This window comes from Quercus lobata, chromosome 8 (assembly GCF_001633185.2).
Source record: "Quercus lobata isolate SW786 chromosome 8, ValleyOak3.0 Primary Assembly, whole genome shotgun sequence".
NCBI classification, from domain to species: domain Eukaryota; kingdom Viridiplantae; phylum Streptophyta; class Magnoliopsida; order Fagales; family Fagaceae; genus Quercus; species Quercus lobata.
In genome coordinates this window covers 52,093,446-52,108,267 of record NC_044911.1, presented here as the reverse complement: position 1 = coordinate 52,108,267, position 14,822 = coordinate 52,093,446, and the positions used below count along the sequence as shown (strand labels likewise).

Genomic DNA, 14,822 nt, shown 5'->3' with positions numbered 1-14,822 from the left:
CTTATTAATTAGTGTGTGGCTGTGTGGCGTGTGGGGGCAGCTATGAAGTCAGAAGTGTGAACTATGGAGCAAAGCACAGGCAGATATTACTTGCACATCCCACCATTTCCATTATCATTCTCTTCTTACAAGTAACATCTTCTTTTCTCTCTCTCTCTGTCTCTCTCTCCATTATGTTGAGCTCTTTTGGAACTTGCTTGACTCCTCTCCACAGGAGGGCTAGAAGCTTCTTTCAACAGCTGAGTGACATACACAAAATGAGTGGATGCAAGAAAAGAAAAAAACCCAATAGATTTGCTTCCAAGTTTGACTACTCACCCTCTTCTTTTGCTTCCATGGAAGTGTCTAATCAATTCAAACAAGTTTTCAAGATCATTGACACTAATGGGGATGGCAAGATATCAACCTTTGAGCTCAGTGAAGTCCTTCTCTGCCTTGGTTATGAGAAATCAGCAGCCTTCAAGGAAGCAGAAGGAATTGTGAGAGACATGGATTGTAACGGGGATGGGCTCATTGACTTGGACGAGTTCATGGATGTCATAGACACTAGTAGAAAGCCAATGGTCGAGGAAGAGGAAGATTATCTCATGGATGCTTTTCTCATCTTTGATATTGATAAGAACGGTCTGATCTCACCAAAAGAATTGCAGCAAGTTCTTGTCAACCTTGGATATGATAAATGCAGCCTTGAAGAGTGTATGCGTATGATCAAAGGGGTTGATAAGGATGGAGATGGCTTTGTGGATTTTGAAGATTTCCAATCCATGATGAAAGGAAACGCATATTAAAGATTAGGTAATTAGAGTTATTCTTAAATCTCAAGCAATTGAATTATTGAACTTATCAAATGTGTTCCTTTTATCTCATTATTCAGTCCTATCTAGCTAAAACTATTGTGGTCTATTTGGATTGAGAGGGAGAGAGAGGGAATAGAGTAGAGAAGAGTAGAAATAACCCAAAATTAGTCTATTTTTAGCTAACTCTACTCTACTCCTCCCCACTCCCCTCTCCACCTTTAATCCAAACAGGCTCTTAGAGCTGAAGCTTGATGATAGAGCAGTATTGTATAGAGTTGGCAAATAAGTTCAAGGGAATTTTCATAAGGGAAACAATCTTTTCCATGTTTCGGAATGGATGTACTGTGCATCACGTTTTGGACATTTCTGGATGCTTTTTTTACAAAGGAATCACGGGTTCCCTCTATATCACTTTCTCTCTCTTTTATCTTAACCCCAGTGTAAATATGGGTCCTTAATTTTCATCCTTTTGCGCAATTCTCGTATCCTAGTCCTTATCATTTTGTCACTATTTCTGTTTTCGTATCATGTAATAATATCTAGTTAAATGGTACAATCTTCACTATATTTCAAGGATACATGGAAGATTGTGAGAGCTTAAGAAACACTTATTAGGACATACCACCCACCAACAAGCTTGAGTCGATGGATCTCCCAATTTTCTTCACTTCAAAAGGTATAACACTTAAGGAACTTTACCTATAAAAAAAAATCTAAGTTTTAGCTAGTCAGTAATAAGGATAAGTATTTTTCTTGCTATTTTAAGCTTATTGTTGGCTGCACTCTGTGGATCGAAATTAAAGCATTGTCCTGTTGACATGCTTTGTTTTTAAATGCTTATTAAAATATTTAATTCAAAAAATAGACAAAACTCAAATGAATGAATAAAATCCATGTCCAAAAGAGAAAAATTTTCATTTATCTTAGATTTAATAGGAAACTTTGTAAATGTGCTTGGGGTGTTTGTAAGAGCACGATTCAAAGTTCAATATACCAAACACACGGGAGACTCCTTTGCATTTGTTGGATTTTTTTTGCACTGGTCAATATTTCAAATCCATAATCAATGCCAGCTCCAATCACCGTTGGTGATTAATACTGATTTTTCACAATTCCATAAATTTAATAAATTTTGGAAGCTTTTAGTTTTCCTTGAAGGAACAAAACAAATGGGATTGAGTCAACCAAATTAATTGGCATAAAAGCAAATTGACCAAACTTTCCACGAAATGCATTGCTGAAAGCTCTAGCTTTGCCAAATACCCATTGACCAAAATTGTTTTTCTTTAAACTTTTTTATTTATTTATTTTTTATAGAGTTTCAACCTCAAGTCAAAACTTTAATCGATTTTCAATGTAAGCTGGATTGAATTTCAGATCTCTTATTCAACTAGAGTATCTTTGACAATACCATGAAACATACTTAAAAGCCAAAGAAGATCCCAAGATTAGGAGGGAAGAAAACCAACAGTAGTCTCATTAACTCTTGCATAATAAGTTTTTGAGCAACACCTTAATTTCTATTTCTCCCGTGATTCATTGATATAAATCACCATTGTTAATTAATGTTCATTTCTATTCATCTTTTCGCTAATTTGTTGTTTTGGCAGTGGCTTTTGATGCATTGATAGCTAGCTATCATCACTCAAGGCTTCCCCAAATTAAACTTTTTTTTTTTTGAGAATCAAAACTCTGAAACTTTATTAAGGTAGGCTCTCAAAATCAGCCAGAAATACGATTCAAGGTTTGGTGGCACTTTTTCCATCCAAACGGACATACTAGGAGTTATTATTGCTCTCCTTGCTAATGAATGTGCTAACTGGTTACAATGTCTCCTGACAAAAGATATATTTGCTTTAGAGAAGTGAGACAACAAGAACAGAATATCAGCTGCTATGTTACTGTAGTGGGTCAGCTTGCTGTCTCCATTCTTCAGGTTCTTTATAAGGAGCTCAAAGTCACCTTCAAGAATTATATCGTCAAAGCCAAGTTCCAAAGCAAGTTCCAAAACTCTTCTAGCCGCCAGCGCTTCCACCTCAATGACTGATGTTGGTAGAGGTATTTGTTGAGTCAAGGACGCCATAATCATTCCAGCGTCATTTCGGATTACCACACCGATCCCAGCACGGTCCCTGTTTGCAAATATCGCTCCATCAAATTTTATCTTGTACCCGTTAGCATCAGGTGTTGTCCAATGATTTGTTGCTCGTCCATGGGGGTGCGAAGATCGCTCGTTGGTAGCTTCAGTCCCCGTCAACCATTCCTGGGTAAACTCCAACACTTTGTCCAGTGGTAAGGCCGGTTTGCCGAGGCGTAGGTTGTTGCGCCTATTCCAAATTGTCCAAATTACTGCTGCAAACAGCTCCGGCTCTTTGTTTCCTGCAAAAATGAAATCAAACACGTCAATAAAGGAGGAGCACGCATGAAGCGTGCCATGGTTCCACTCTGGCCGTGTGCACCACAAAGGCTTCAGTTCTGAACAGAGCAACAAGGCATGCACAGCATCTTCTTGGTGCGTTTTATACCTATCACAGGTGCCTGTGGTAATGATTTTCCGGTGGACCAGGTTCAGTTTAGTGGGTAGAGAGTCTTTGCAAGCTCGCCAGGCCAGATGCTTCACTTTGTTTGGAACATTAAGGCCCCAAATCTTCTTCCACAGTGGCTTCAAGGCTTCATTCTCAGATGGACCAGGTTGCCTACCAAGGTGCTCTTCATACAAAAACTTGTACCCGGATTTAACAGTGTAGGTACCGTCTGGGTTGAAAGGCCAAATCAAAACATCCTCTTGAATCGTCCTACAAAGGGGGATATTTTTTATGATACTCACTTCAAACGGGTAGAAGCTATTCTCTAAAACATCTTCCCTCCAAACTTTCTGCTCTTGGTCTATCAAATCACGAACGAATGTAATGGTGCTGTCCTCAATAAATGGTGACAATAGCTTTGGAATAGCTTTGATTGGCAGCCAGTTATCCCCCCAGATGTGAATCGAGTCCCCCGAACCAATTCTCCACCTACTCCCCCGTTTGATTACATCTCTTCCCCGCATAATACTCCACCATGCATAAGAAGCATTTGCAGGTATTTTGGCCTCCATCATCATAGAATTGGGAAAGAATTTGGCTTTAAAAACACAATAGAATAAGGGGTTTGTGTCATGAAGCAACCTCCATGTGTGTTTTGCCAAAAGAGCATCATTAAAGAGGGAGAGATTTTTAAACCCCATACCACCTTGAGATTTAGGCTTACATAAGTCCTGCCACTTAACCCAATGAACCTTCCTATTATCACCCTTTTGACCCCAAAAAAATCTGCATATCATCATTTCAATCTCATGGCAAAGTGTTGCGGGGAGCTTAAAACAAGCCATGGTATAGGTAGGGAGGGCTTGAGCCACGGCCTTAATGAGGATCTCTCTTCCCGCTTGGCTGAGGAGTTTTGCTTTCCAACCTTGGATCTTTTTCCACACCCTCTGTTTGATATATGTGAAGCTTTCCTTTTTATTACGCCCAACAAGAGAAGGGAGGTCTAGGTATTTCTCGTACTGTTGGACAACCGGAACCCCAAGCATCTCCTTTATAGCCAATTGGGTATCGTTGGAAGTTGATTTACTAAAGAAAAGGGTGGTCTTTGCTCTATTAATTTGCTGCCCTGTTGCCCTCTCATATTTAGCCAATACATTGAGCAAACTTTGGCATTCTTCTATCTTGGCCCTGCAAAAGATGAGGCTATCATCTGCAAAAAGGAGGTGTGTTAGTTTAGGCCCATTACGACAAAGTGAGACCCCTCAAATATCTCCATTATTGGTTGCATTTCTAATCAACCCATGTAAACCCTCGGTACACATGAGGAAAAGGTAAGGAGACAAAGGGTTGCCTTGCCTTAATCCTTTAGATGGAGTGATGTGACCATGAGGCTCCCCATTAATCAAGACTGAATATGAGGTTGTGGTGATGCATGCCATCATGAGTTTCACCCACCTATCATTGAACCCCAACTGCACCAAAACTTTCTCCATATATGCCCACTCCACCCTATCGTAAGCCTTGCTCATGTCAAGTTTCAAAGCCATAAAACCCGACTTACCATTAGTATGGTTTCTCATGTAGTGCAAAGTTTCAAAGGCCACTAGAATATTATCTAATATCAGTCGTTCAGACATAAAAGCACTTTGGTGTTCTGAGATAAGCTGAGGCAAAACATCTTGCAAACGGTTGGTTAGAACTTTAGCAAAAATTCTATATAACACGTTGCTCAAAATTATGGGTCTAAATTCAGACACATATTTCGGGTCCTTTACTTTTGGGATCAAAGTAATAAAAGAATGGCAAAGTGCAGGAGGTAAAACACCTGAATTTAAATAATGTAGGATAGAATGTGACACATCAGAACCAAGCAAAGACCAATAACTTTGATAAAATAAAGGGGGCATACCATCCGGACCGGGTGCTTTCAAAGGGGCCATTTGTTTCAAGGCAACTTCCACTTCTTCAATTGTGAAGTCAGCCACAAGCTTTTCATTCATTTCATTTGTCACCACTTGAGGAATTAGGTCCACCACCTCCTCAAAATTGCTGGGATTAGCTGAAGTGAAGAGGTTTTGGTAAAAGTCCACAATAGTGGCATTTACTTGAGCTTGCTGAGTGCACCATCTGCTAGTAGCATCATACAATTGCCAATAGCATTTACTCTGAGATGCTTTGCTATGGAAAAATCTAGTATTACGGTCTCCATCCTTGAGCCACATCACCTTTGATCTTTGTCTCCACATTTTTGCTTCTTTATCAAGTAACACATTCACTTCACTCTCCAACCTTTTCATGTGTCTAGAGTCTCCAGTCCAAACAGCCCTCTTTTCAGCCTCCTTCAATTGCTTTTTTTTTCTCTCTAACTCTTTTCGGACACTGCCAAAACTCCTCCTACTCCAATGGGTCAGCTCCTGCCCACATCTATCATTTTTTTTTAACACCCTTGTATCCCATGGTTCAAAGGAATTCTCACTCCAGACAGCCTCAATTGTCTCACTACAACCTTTATCGCTCATCCACATTTGTTCAAAGCGGAAAGGTTTTTGGAAGCTACAATCCATACCTTCAGGTGAGATACACAATGCCTTATGATCAAAGGCGGTTCCGTCTAAGTGCAACACTTTCGTACCTGGAAACATAGAGAACCATTCATTAGTGGCCATGGCATGGTCAAGCCTCTCCCAAACTGTGAATTCAGCAAAATGTTTGTGCCATGTAAAAGGAAAGCCCACAAATCCTAAGTCCATGAAGCTACACTCATCAAGAACATCACGAAACAATTGCATTTGATGGTGAGGTCTTGGCTGGCCTCCCTGTTTTTCAGACTGTCTTGTAATCTCATTAAAGTCTCCAGCACACAACCATGGGGCTGACCCCCTAGTTTTTAGATTTCTCAATTTTGTCCACGACTCATGTCTCTTGTGTGTATCATTGTGGTTCTTGGAGTAAGTTTCAATCTCCAAGGGAAAACCTTCTTTCCAAAAAATTGCCAAACCACCTCCTTTATTAATCCGAGGAACTTCAAATAAATTTTTGAATTGGATCCTTCGTTTAACTTGTTCTAGCCTAGCTTTGTCTGTCCATGTTTCGGCTAAAAACACGACAGAGAGATCTTTTGCCCACACCCAATCTGCAAGCTGATCTTCTGTACGTAGGTTCCAAAGCCCACGACAGTTCCATACTAAAAGACTCATTGCTTCTGGCAGGGCTGAACACCAGCCTCTGCCAATATCTGTATTTGTTCTTCATCAACCTGTGAAACCACGGATCTCCTTTTTGGTAACTCAGATTGTTGTATGTCATCAGGTAGAGCCCTTTTTGTGCCACATGTAGCAGCCTGGCACGTTTTCTGTTCCACTTCAGCCTTGGGAATACGTTTCCAAGTTGGTCTACTTGGAGCATTTGATGAGGGTGGGGTTAGGTTGGGAATATTTGATGAGGGTGGGGACGGGTTCCCCAAATTAAACTTGGTTATGAAAGACAAACCAATAAAAAACTCAACCAATGACAAAGTGACCAAAAGGAACCAACAGTAATCAAGATTGGGTGAGCTAGGTTTTTATTTATTTATGACTTTTGAGTTTTTAACTTTGTCTATAACCTTTTGAGAAGCAAGTCAAGTAACTTCATCTGTCACCACCTAATTATCAAAAGAGATAATATGTTAATGGATATCTTAATGACATTGATTTAAGAATTATTTTTAGAAACTTTTTATAGAAAAAGAAAAAAATTATTGATTTTTTTTATAACTTTTATATTTTTCATAAAAGTAGTATTAATTTTTGGGTCATGTTAACGAGTGCCGTACAACATTGGTTAAGAATCCGTTTTAGGAAAATTTTGACATCATTTTTATGGGAAATAAAAAAAAACTGTCAAAACATTATTTTTTTTTCTTTTTCCATAAAAACTTTCTTTAATTAGATTCTTAACCAATGTCGTACGGCACTCGTTAACATTTCCCTTAATTTTTTTTTAAATAATCTATTAATAAATGTCCTAACTTCTGCTTTCAAAAAAAAAATGTCCTAACTTCTAAGTGCACTTGTTTTCAAAAAAAGACTTGTTAGTGCATTCCTTAATTAGACCGAATTATTAAAATATTTTATATAGGTGAATGGGTCGAGTCGGTCGACCAATGCTAATTCATTGTTTTTATCTTTTCAAAAAAAAAAAAAAAAGTACTGTGGGTTAAGATATAAAAATAAATTAAAATGTTTTTTAGAAGAAAAGAAAATAGATTAAAGTTAATTCACTGAAATTCACAGGGGCACTTTCGTGTGTAATGATCAAAATACCTCCATTATTTGTGCAACAGCTTCAGACAGTGCAGAGACCAGAGAAACCACAGGTTATACGGCCCAAAGACAAAACAAGACCTGGTCCAAATTCCAATTTCCAATTGCATGGCTTGGGTGTAGGGATGGCAATGGGGCGGGGCGGGGCCGAAGGATGGGGTCTTCGTCCCCGCCCCGCATGGTTTTATCTTGCCCTATCCCCGCCCCGCCCCGCATGACGGGGAATACTTTCTCACCCCATCCCCGCCCCTTGGGGCCCCACGAAGCCCCGCCCCACCCCACCCCGAAACACTCTACTTTTTGTTAATTTACCCTACAACTAGTACAATTTTTTTAATAAAACCTATTTCATTAATAAAAATATACTTGAAATTACAACTAAATTTATCTCATCAAATCAAATCAATTTTTAGAAAAAATTGAATAATATATCCAAGTGTTTATCAAGACAATCATTAAAAAATAAAAATAAATAAAAATCTCATAGTATAACACAACAAAATAAAGGTAGAGAATCACATTGGGTAGAATAAAATATGCTAATATTAATATGTTTGTTTAAATAGTAGAGTTTTAGAGTATGAAAATTTTACAATTATAACTTTTAGTAACGCGGGGCGGGGTGGGGATGGGGAGGGGCGGGGCGGGGTGGGTCTAAAAAGCCTAAACCCATCCCCGCCCCGCCCCGTGGTGCGGGGCTAAAATCTTGCCCCATCCCCGCCCCACCGCCTTTGCGGGGCGGGGAAAACCCGCGCGGGGCGAAGCGGGGAGGGGCGGGTTAAGCGGGGCGGGGAAAAATTGCCATCCCTACTTGGGTGGGGTCAAAAGGGCAGTCATCAATACCTAGCTATAATTTTGAGGTGAAAAATTAATGTAAAAATGGATACTATAAAGCATAAACTATAAAGTTAAGGGAAAAGTAGGGATAGGGCTACTTCTCCACAAAAAGGATCAGCAAGACCTAAAGAGTTTTTTACTAAGTGTCAAAATGAATATGGCTCTTTCATATTTCGAAGGACCAATTAGTACTATATATATATATATTCCAAAGTTCAATCATTAGTGCATGGTGGAGTAACCTCTTTTTTTTTTCTTTTTTTTCTTTTTCCTTTTTTAATTTTATTTTATTATAAATGTGGCATGATGGAATAACTTAAAAGTATTGAAAATTGACTTGTTAAGATATATATTGATTTTTAAATTGTTCGACTAATAAAGTTTCTCATTATCCAACAATAAATTTGGGATTTGAATTTCAATTACATTAAAAATGGATTGGTTGATGATAACAGTAATTATTATCATGAGTAAACGTCATATATATATATATATAGAGAGAGAGAGAGAGAGAGAGAGAGAGAGAGAGAGAGAGAGAGAGAGAGAGAGAGAGAGCCTTTGATTTGGGGGCAATGACCCCCCAATTTTTTTTAAAAGAATATTAGAATATATACTAGGTATTAATTTTAGCAATTTTGTTCTATAAAATTACACTTTGCCCCTTTAATTCTTTTAAGAGTGATGTTATAGTCACAAATTTTTCTACAATATTTTTACAAATTCCTGAGATGACAAATTCTTATTAGTTCGCATCTAAACCCACCACTTATACCACTTTTTTACTTACCAATAACTACTCACCACATCAGTAATTTATATAAAAAAAATTGTAGCTCTAGCATTTTCTTCTTTTCAAAGACCATAAAAAATCTATAAATTTAAAATTAAAAATATATATATAAGCCCAAAAAAATTAGCCCAACAACAAAAATTACCAATAGTGAAATTAAAAAAAATTAAGTCTAATCAACCAATTTTATATAAAACAAACAACCCGGCCTTTTAAAAAATTTCAAACAAAATAATAGTCCTTACCCAACAACACGCATTAAAGTCACCAAAAAAAAAAAAAAAACCTCAGTGACTAATCCACCTCAAATAACCTGCAACAAAGTCGCCCTCTCTAACTACAAGTCATGCCTCCGTCCATATATATATATATATATATATATATATAAGTAAAGAACTCATGTGAGAAAGCACAAGACTCTACCAAGTGGCACATTTTATACAAAGAGAATTGAAATATTTTCAAGTGCCATAATAGAGATAAGAACAAATTAAATATTGATTTTTTATTTCATTTGGTTCAATATTTCAAGACTTTTTTAATTAAAAAATAAATATTCTTTATGTCGTTTGGTTCAATGTATAAAGATTTTTCATCCCTCACACATACACACAAAACTCTTTGCATTTTAATTCACAAATTTTCACCGCTTGAACTTCTACCCCTTTATATATACCCACCCATAACCCTTCATGTCATACCATGTCAAATACATAGAGACAAAAAATTATGTCAATTACCTTCAATTTTTTGATGACACCTACCTAGTTATAACATTATTGTTTCATCTAATTTTAACCCATATGAGTTGACTACAACTAAGGAAGGAGGGTTTGCATTTTATATTTGAGTGACAACGCCAATTACAATTCTAATGTTAAGGTCAGATGTTGTGAATTTGTGGGTTTTGAAAATTATGTGATTGATTATGCGTGTTTGGAATGTGTATTTTGTTGTAGAATTAAGGAGAACGAGAAAGACACATTCTATATCAACTTTAATTTATTCTATAAATTTCCTCCAAAGTTTTTTTTTTTTTTTTTTTTTCTAATTCCTTCAAGTAAATAATTATAATAGATATGCGTATGAAATTTATAATTGTTACTTTTTATGATGAACTCATTACAAATAAAGTTCTATAACAATTATGCTATATATAATCCATATACAACATTATCCGTGCATTGCACGAGTAACTTACTAGTTACTCATAATTGTGGTATAAAATTTGATTGTCTACGCTAGCAAATAGCAATACACTCCTTTCACAACATGTATAAAATGTGGCCACCAATATTCTTATTTTTTATAAATATTCATATTTTATATAAGTGTAAAAGGAATGTGAATATTGTCAGTGTAAAATAATAAATAACATAAAATGATTTATTATAGATGATTGACTTTTTGAACAGAAAAAAAGAGGAGACCTTATTGATCTTTTTCAAGGAAAAGTTTATATTGAAAAACGAAGTTGAAGGAAAATTACGAGAAATGGTCAAAAGTCTGCTGACTCTTATGTCATCGTCCAATTTTTCTATTGAGTATAAGCGGATTCAATTCCTCCAACCTATTTGTTGTAAGCAAAAAAGGGAAAAAAAGAAAAAAAAAGTGAGATCTTATTGATACTGTAAAGGATTAAATACATCATTAATTAATAGTTAGTTTTAGTTAGCTCAACTAGTAATGTTTTTAATAGTGAATAAGAGATCTAGAGTTCAATTCCCGCTACACTAAAAACTGTTTGGTATCTTGGTCTAATGATAAAGAGTATAATCATCAGAAGCGGACGTCATTGGTAGAAAAAAGTTTAGTTACAAAATTGGTTATAGTCTAAGGCTATGACCTTATTCAATCTCTCTTTATTGGAGGTGAATTTTGACAAATCCACCATTGTATTACATTTTCTTCTTATATCATTCATACTTGCAAAATCTGTAATAATAATAATGATAATCTATAAATATAATAATAGGTGAAGCAGAGAGAAACTCAAATTGCAATTCCAAATTAGAACTCTAATTTTGTGTCATGTGTCTACATCTATGTGGCAATCAGTTCATAATTATCCTTCCAATTATTCAATTAAAATCTATAATTGAAGTTGAATTTTGCTCCATGCAGCTAAATGTACGTGGACCCATTCTCATTATTCATTAAAATCACTTCTATGTATAGGGTCAAGTGAGTTACTTTGTTAATTAAGTTTTTTCTTGATTTTGCAGCCAAATGTGAAAATCAAAGAGGCTATTTTTATACCCAATGAATTCACTGATTTCACAAGAGACAGGGGAGGGAGAGAGTCATAAGGCACTATGAAGGAGAGATTAAGGACCACCACCATGTTAGACCATCTCCCATCTTCAACCCAGCCTCTTGCCACCATGTTAGACGAAGCAGAACCCAGCGGCTCTGCCAAGCCGTCGAATTCCTTCTTGGTACTGAGCAGCGACGACGACGATGACAAAGCGGCAAACGAAGATTTGAGCCTAAAGATCATCGAGAAGGCGCTGTTGATGCGCGCTGCCAAGTTGGTTCCCGACGCCGTCGTCCATTGGTTCTTTTTACTCGTGAAAAAAAGGAAGAGACTCCATTGTTAAATAACGGCCAAACCAGCCACTAGAAAATAGAATGCAACAGTCACCTAACTTTATATCTAAGGTAAAACTAACGCATACATAAAGTGTAAGAGTGTGTGAGAATCTCAAGTCAACTATCAACCATAGCTGCAGCTGTAGCTATAAGCAGCACAGTGAAGTACGGGATCATAGGTGTGGGAATGATGGGCAGAGAACACCTCATCAATCTCCATCATCTTCACACCGAAGGCGTAGCTGTTTTTGCTATAGCTGACCCCCATGTCCCTTCCCAAGACCTTGCCCTGCAATTAGCTCAATCCTTTAATTGGCCACTGAAGGTATTGTTGCGTTGCATTCGATTTCATATAAAATTAGATGGGAATTTTTTTTTTTTTTTGGGTATATTCAATTTTGTATTTTTATTCACAGTATTGTTGTTTAATTAATTGGATCAATGCTTTCTCAAAAAAAAATTAATTGGATCAATGATGGGTACATGAACTTTGGGATTTTAAATGTGGTAGTTCTACTCATATAATTACAAAACATTCAAGTCCTAATGAGTATATTTTATTCTTTAGGGGTCTTATCGTGCACACTAATTTAAGAATTAATGCCTTAATAGAGGTTTTAATGACCTTTAAAAGTTATGAAGGTTTTTTCGGGGCACCGGGAGCTATTGGACAGTGGTCTCTGTGATGTACTAGTTGTGTCAACACCAAACATGACCCATTATGAGATTCTTATGGATATCATCAACCACCCGAAACCCCATCATGTATTGGTGGAGAAGCCATTATGCACCACAGTTGCTCACTGCAAAGAGTTAGTAATCTGGTTGCGTGATCATCTCTACATAGAGCTTATCTATTATTATGGCTTGTCATTATATAGATTGTATAGTATAACAAATCACACTATATATGTAAGATGGGGAAGCTGTTTTGGAACATTATGCCCATTTGTTTAGATGCGTTGTATTAAATACTTGAACTTTGTTCAATTGACGATTATGGAATTTTCACAAATTGTCTCACTTTTTGGTGGCTAACCTGTGGTGGTAGGGAGTCTGGAATTTGATTTGGGTCAATGACTTATGACTTCAGGAATTAATGGGAAGATGAATATGCGATTTAAATGTCACGAAACCAATATGACACATGAAGCAAATAATTTACTAAACAAAACCAATTTGTTCCATGAATCCATGATGAAAGTAGCATATGTCACCATTTTTTTGAATGATATACAATTGGTGGGAACTTACATGATCAATGTATGAGAATAGAGAACCAAACACTTAGGCCTGACTGAGTTGAGTTTAATGTGAACTTAGGCATTATAGTCATTTGAAGCAGCATTCATTAGATTGTAGCATTTCCATGTCATGAAGGTGATTCCTTAATGAGGCAGTTAGCCTAATTTTGGAAATTTGCATCACGTAGATAAAAATGTAAGTCATTTTCCTCATTTTAAAGAAGTGCAACATGATTGACAACAAGGTACCTTTGTTTCTGTGCTACAGCTATAATGCTAATGGATATAGTCAATACTGCTTCTGAGGTTTGAATTTCCTTGACAACCAGATGAGCCATGGTGAAAAAGTTGTGAACTTTCACAATTTATTTGTTTAGCAGAAAAAGGAAAATCCCTAGATTTATTTGGTCCAATACTATTTTATCAAAATTCTTTTTTGCAATGTGTCGAGAAGAAGGAAAAAAATATAGAATAAAATGACTGAAGTTTATCACAAACAGAATTATAACTTATTGACCAGCACTCTACATTAGTTAGTTGATTGCCTTCAGCTATAATTTGTAACTGAATTACATTTGAATACAATTGTGTAGCTGATAACTTTAGCAAGACTTGCATGCTCTTCCATTTTGTTTTAGATTCTAGATTTACACATTAGTTTAGTTGTTTCTTTCTCTGTTTATAGGTTCACAACATTATGTTCCCAATTAAATTCAAACACATAGCTGTATTAAATTTAGAAAAATGCTAAAACCATGGACTATTTTACAATGTTTTTTACACGTTGCTAATGCGGTGAATGGTGGTTATTGGTAAGCAAAAAAGTGATGATAATGGTGGGTAGATGAGAACCAGTAAGAATTTGTCACATCCATAGTTTGTAAAAATATAATAAAATAGTTTGTGACTATAGCATTACTCTTGAATTTAATTGTCTTTGGAAAAGATAGCAATATTTTTACTTCATTAGATTTGAATATAATCAAGATAGCATTTAAGGAATTGTACCCAAGTTTTGTCTTTTTTATTTGTATATATATATATATATATATATATATATTTTTTTTTTTAATTTTGATATTTCTATATTGGATATGCGGATATAAGTTTCCCCATTTCGACAATTGAGTAAAAATGGACTTTTGGCTTACTTGGTGGGTCATGAGAATTTTTGTGTATGACTGTTTTGGAAACTTATATTGCCTTAGGTTGTTGTTGTGAACGATAAAGAGGAGGAGGAGACAGTGGAAGCCTCAAATAGAGTTGAGCCTATTGATCTAAATGCTGTTGAAATAACCGACAACATTGTGTTTCGGAAGCTTCTTGTGAGTTCAAATATTTGCTCTCAAATGCCAATTTTGAAAATACAATTCCTATTGAAAGGCTTAGTTTGGTATCTCTATGATTTCCATTCTCTCAACGGGGCCAAGGTATTTTGATCCCCTAGATAGCGGTTGGGGAGCATGCTTTAATTGTGGTGAAGGTCATACAGTGGCAAATTGTACAGCAACTAAGCGGAAGAAACCTTGCTTTGTTTGTGGGAGTTTGGAGCACAATGCAAAGCAATGCTTAAAGGTTCGTTGAATGAATATTGAATTTATATTATTATTTATTGTAGGACTTATTTCCTGCGCTACTAATTGTTGTTATATTTACCCTAAGTTGTATATATGTTTTGCACATACATACATGTAATGTGCACACTAGCTCGTGCATATGTGTTTGTGGGTGCT

The 14,822-nt window shown here is 36.3% G+C and overlaps 2 protein-coding genes across 2 annotated transcripts; both read left to right on the top strand.

Annotated features, from left to right (window-relative positions):
• The first annotated feature begins 32 nt into the window (after positions 1-32).
• Positions 33-1,203, top strand: LOC115958075 (calcium-binding protein CML24-like). The gene has a single exon (XM_031076438.1). The coding sequence runs from the start codon at positions 174-176 to the stop codon at positions 786-788; it is 615 nt and encodes a 204-aa protein (XP_030932298.1). The 5' UTR covers positions 33-173; the 3' UTR covers positions 789-1,203.
• A 10,359-nt stretch (positions 1,204-11,562) lies between these two features.
• On the top strand, positions 11,563-14,596 carry LOC115954439. The gene is made up of 3 exons (XM_031072294.1): positions 11,563-12,170; positions 12,488-12,658; positions 14,298-14,596. The coding sequence occupies exons 1-3, from the start codon at positions 12,033-12,035 to the stop codon at positions 14,526-14,528; spliced, it is 540 nt and encodes a 179-aa protein (XP_030928154.1). The 5' UTR covers positions 11,563-12,032; the 3' UTR covers positions 14,529-14,596.
• The last annotated feature ends 226 nt before the right edge of the window (positions 14,597-14,822 follow it).

Excerpts from the sequence above, each read along its gene's own strand:
- LOC115954439 (XM_031072294.1), top strand. The coding sequence starts at position 12,033 with ATGATGGGCAGAGAACACCTCATCAATCTCCATCATCTTCACACCGAA. Across the intron at positions 12,171-12,487 it reads CCTTTAATTGGCCACTGAAG|GTTTTTTCGGGGCACCGGGA; the intron begins GTATTGTTGCGT and ends AAAGTTATGAAG. Across the intron at positions 12,659-14,297 it reads CAGTTGCTCACTGCAAAGAG|GTTGTTGTTGTGAACGATAA; the intron begins TTAGTAATCTGG and ends ATATTGCCTTAG.
- LOC115958075 (XM_031076438.1), top strand. The coding sequence starts at position 174 with ATGTTGAGCTCTTTTGGAACTTGCTTGACTCCTCTCCACAGGAGGGCT.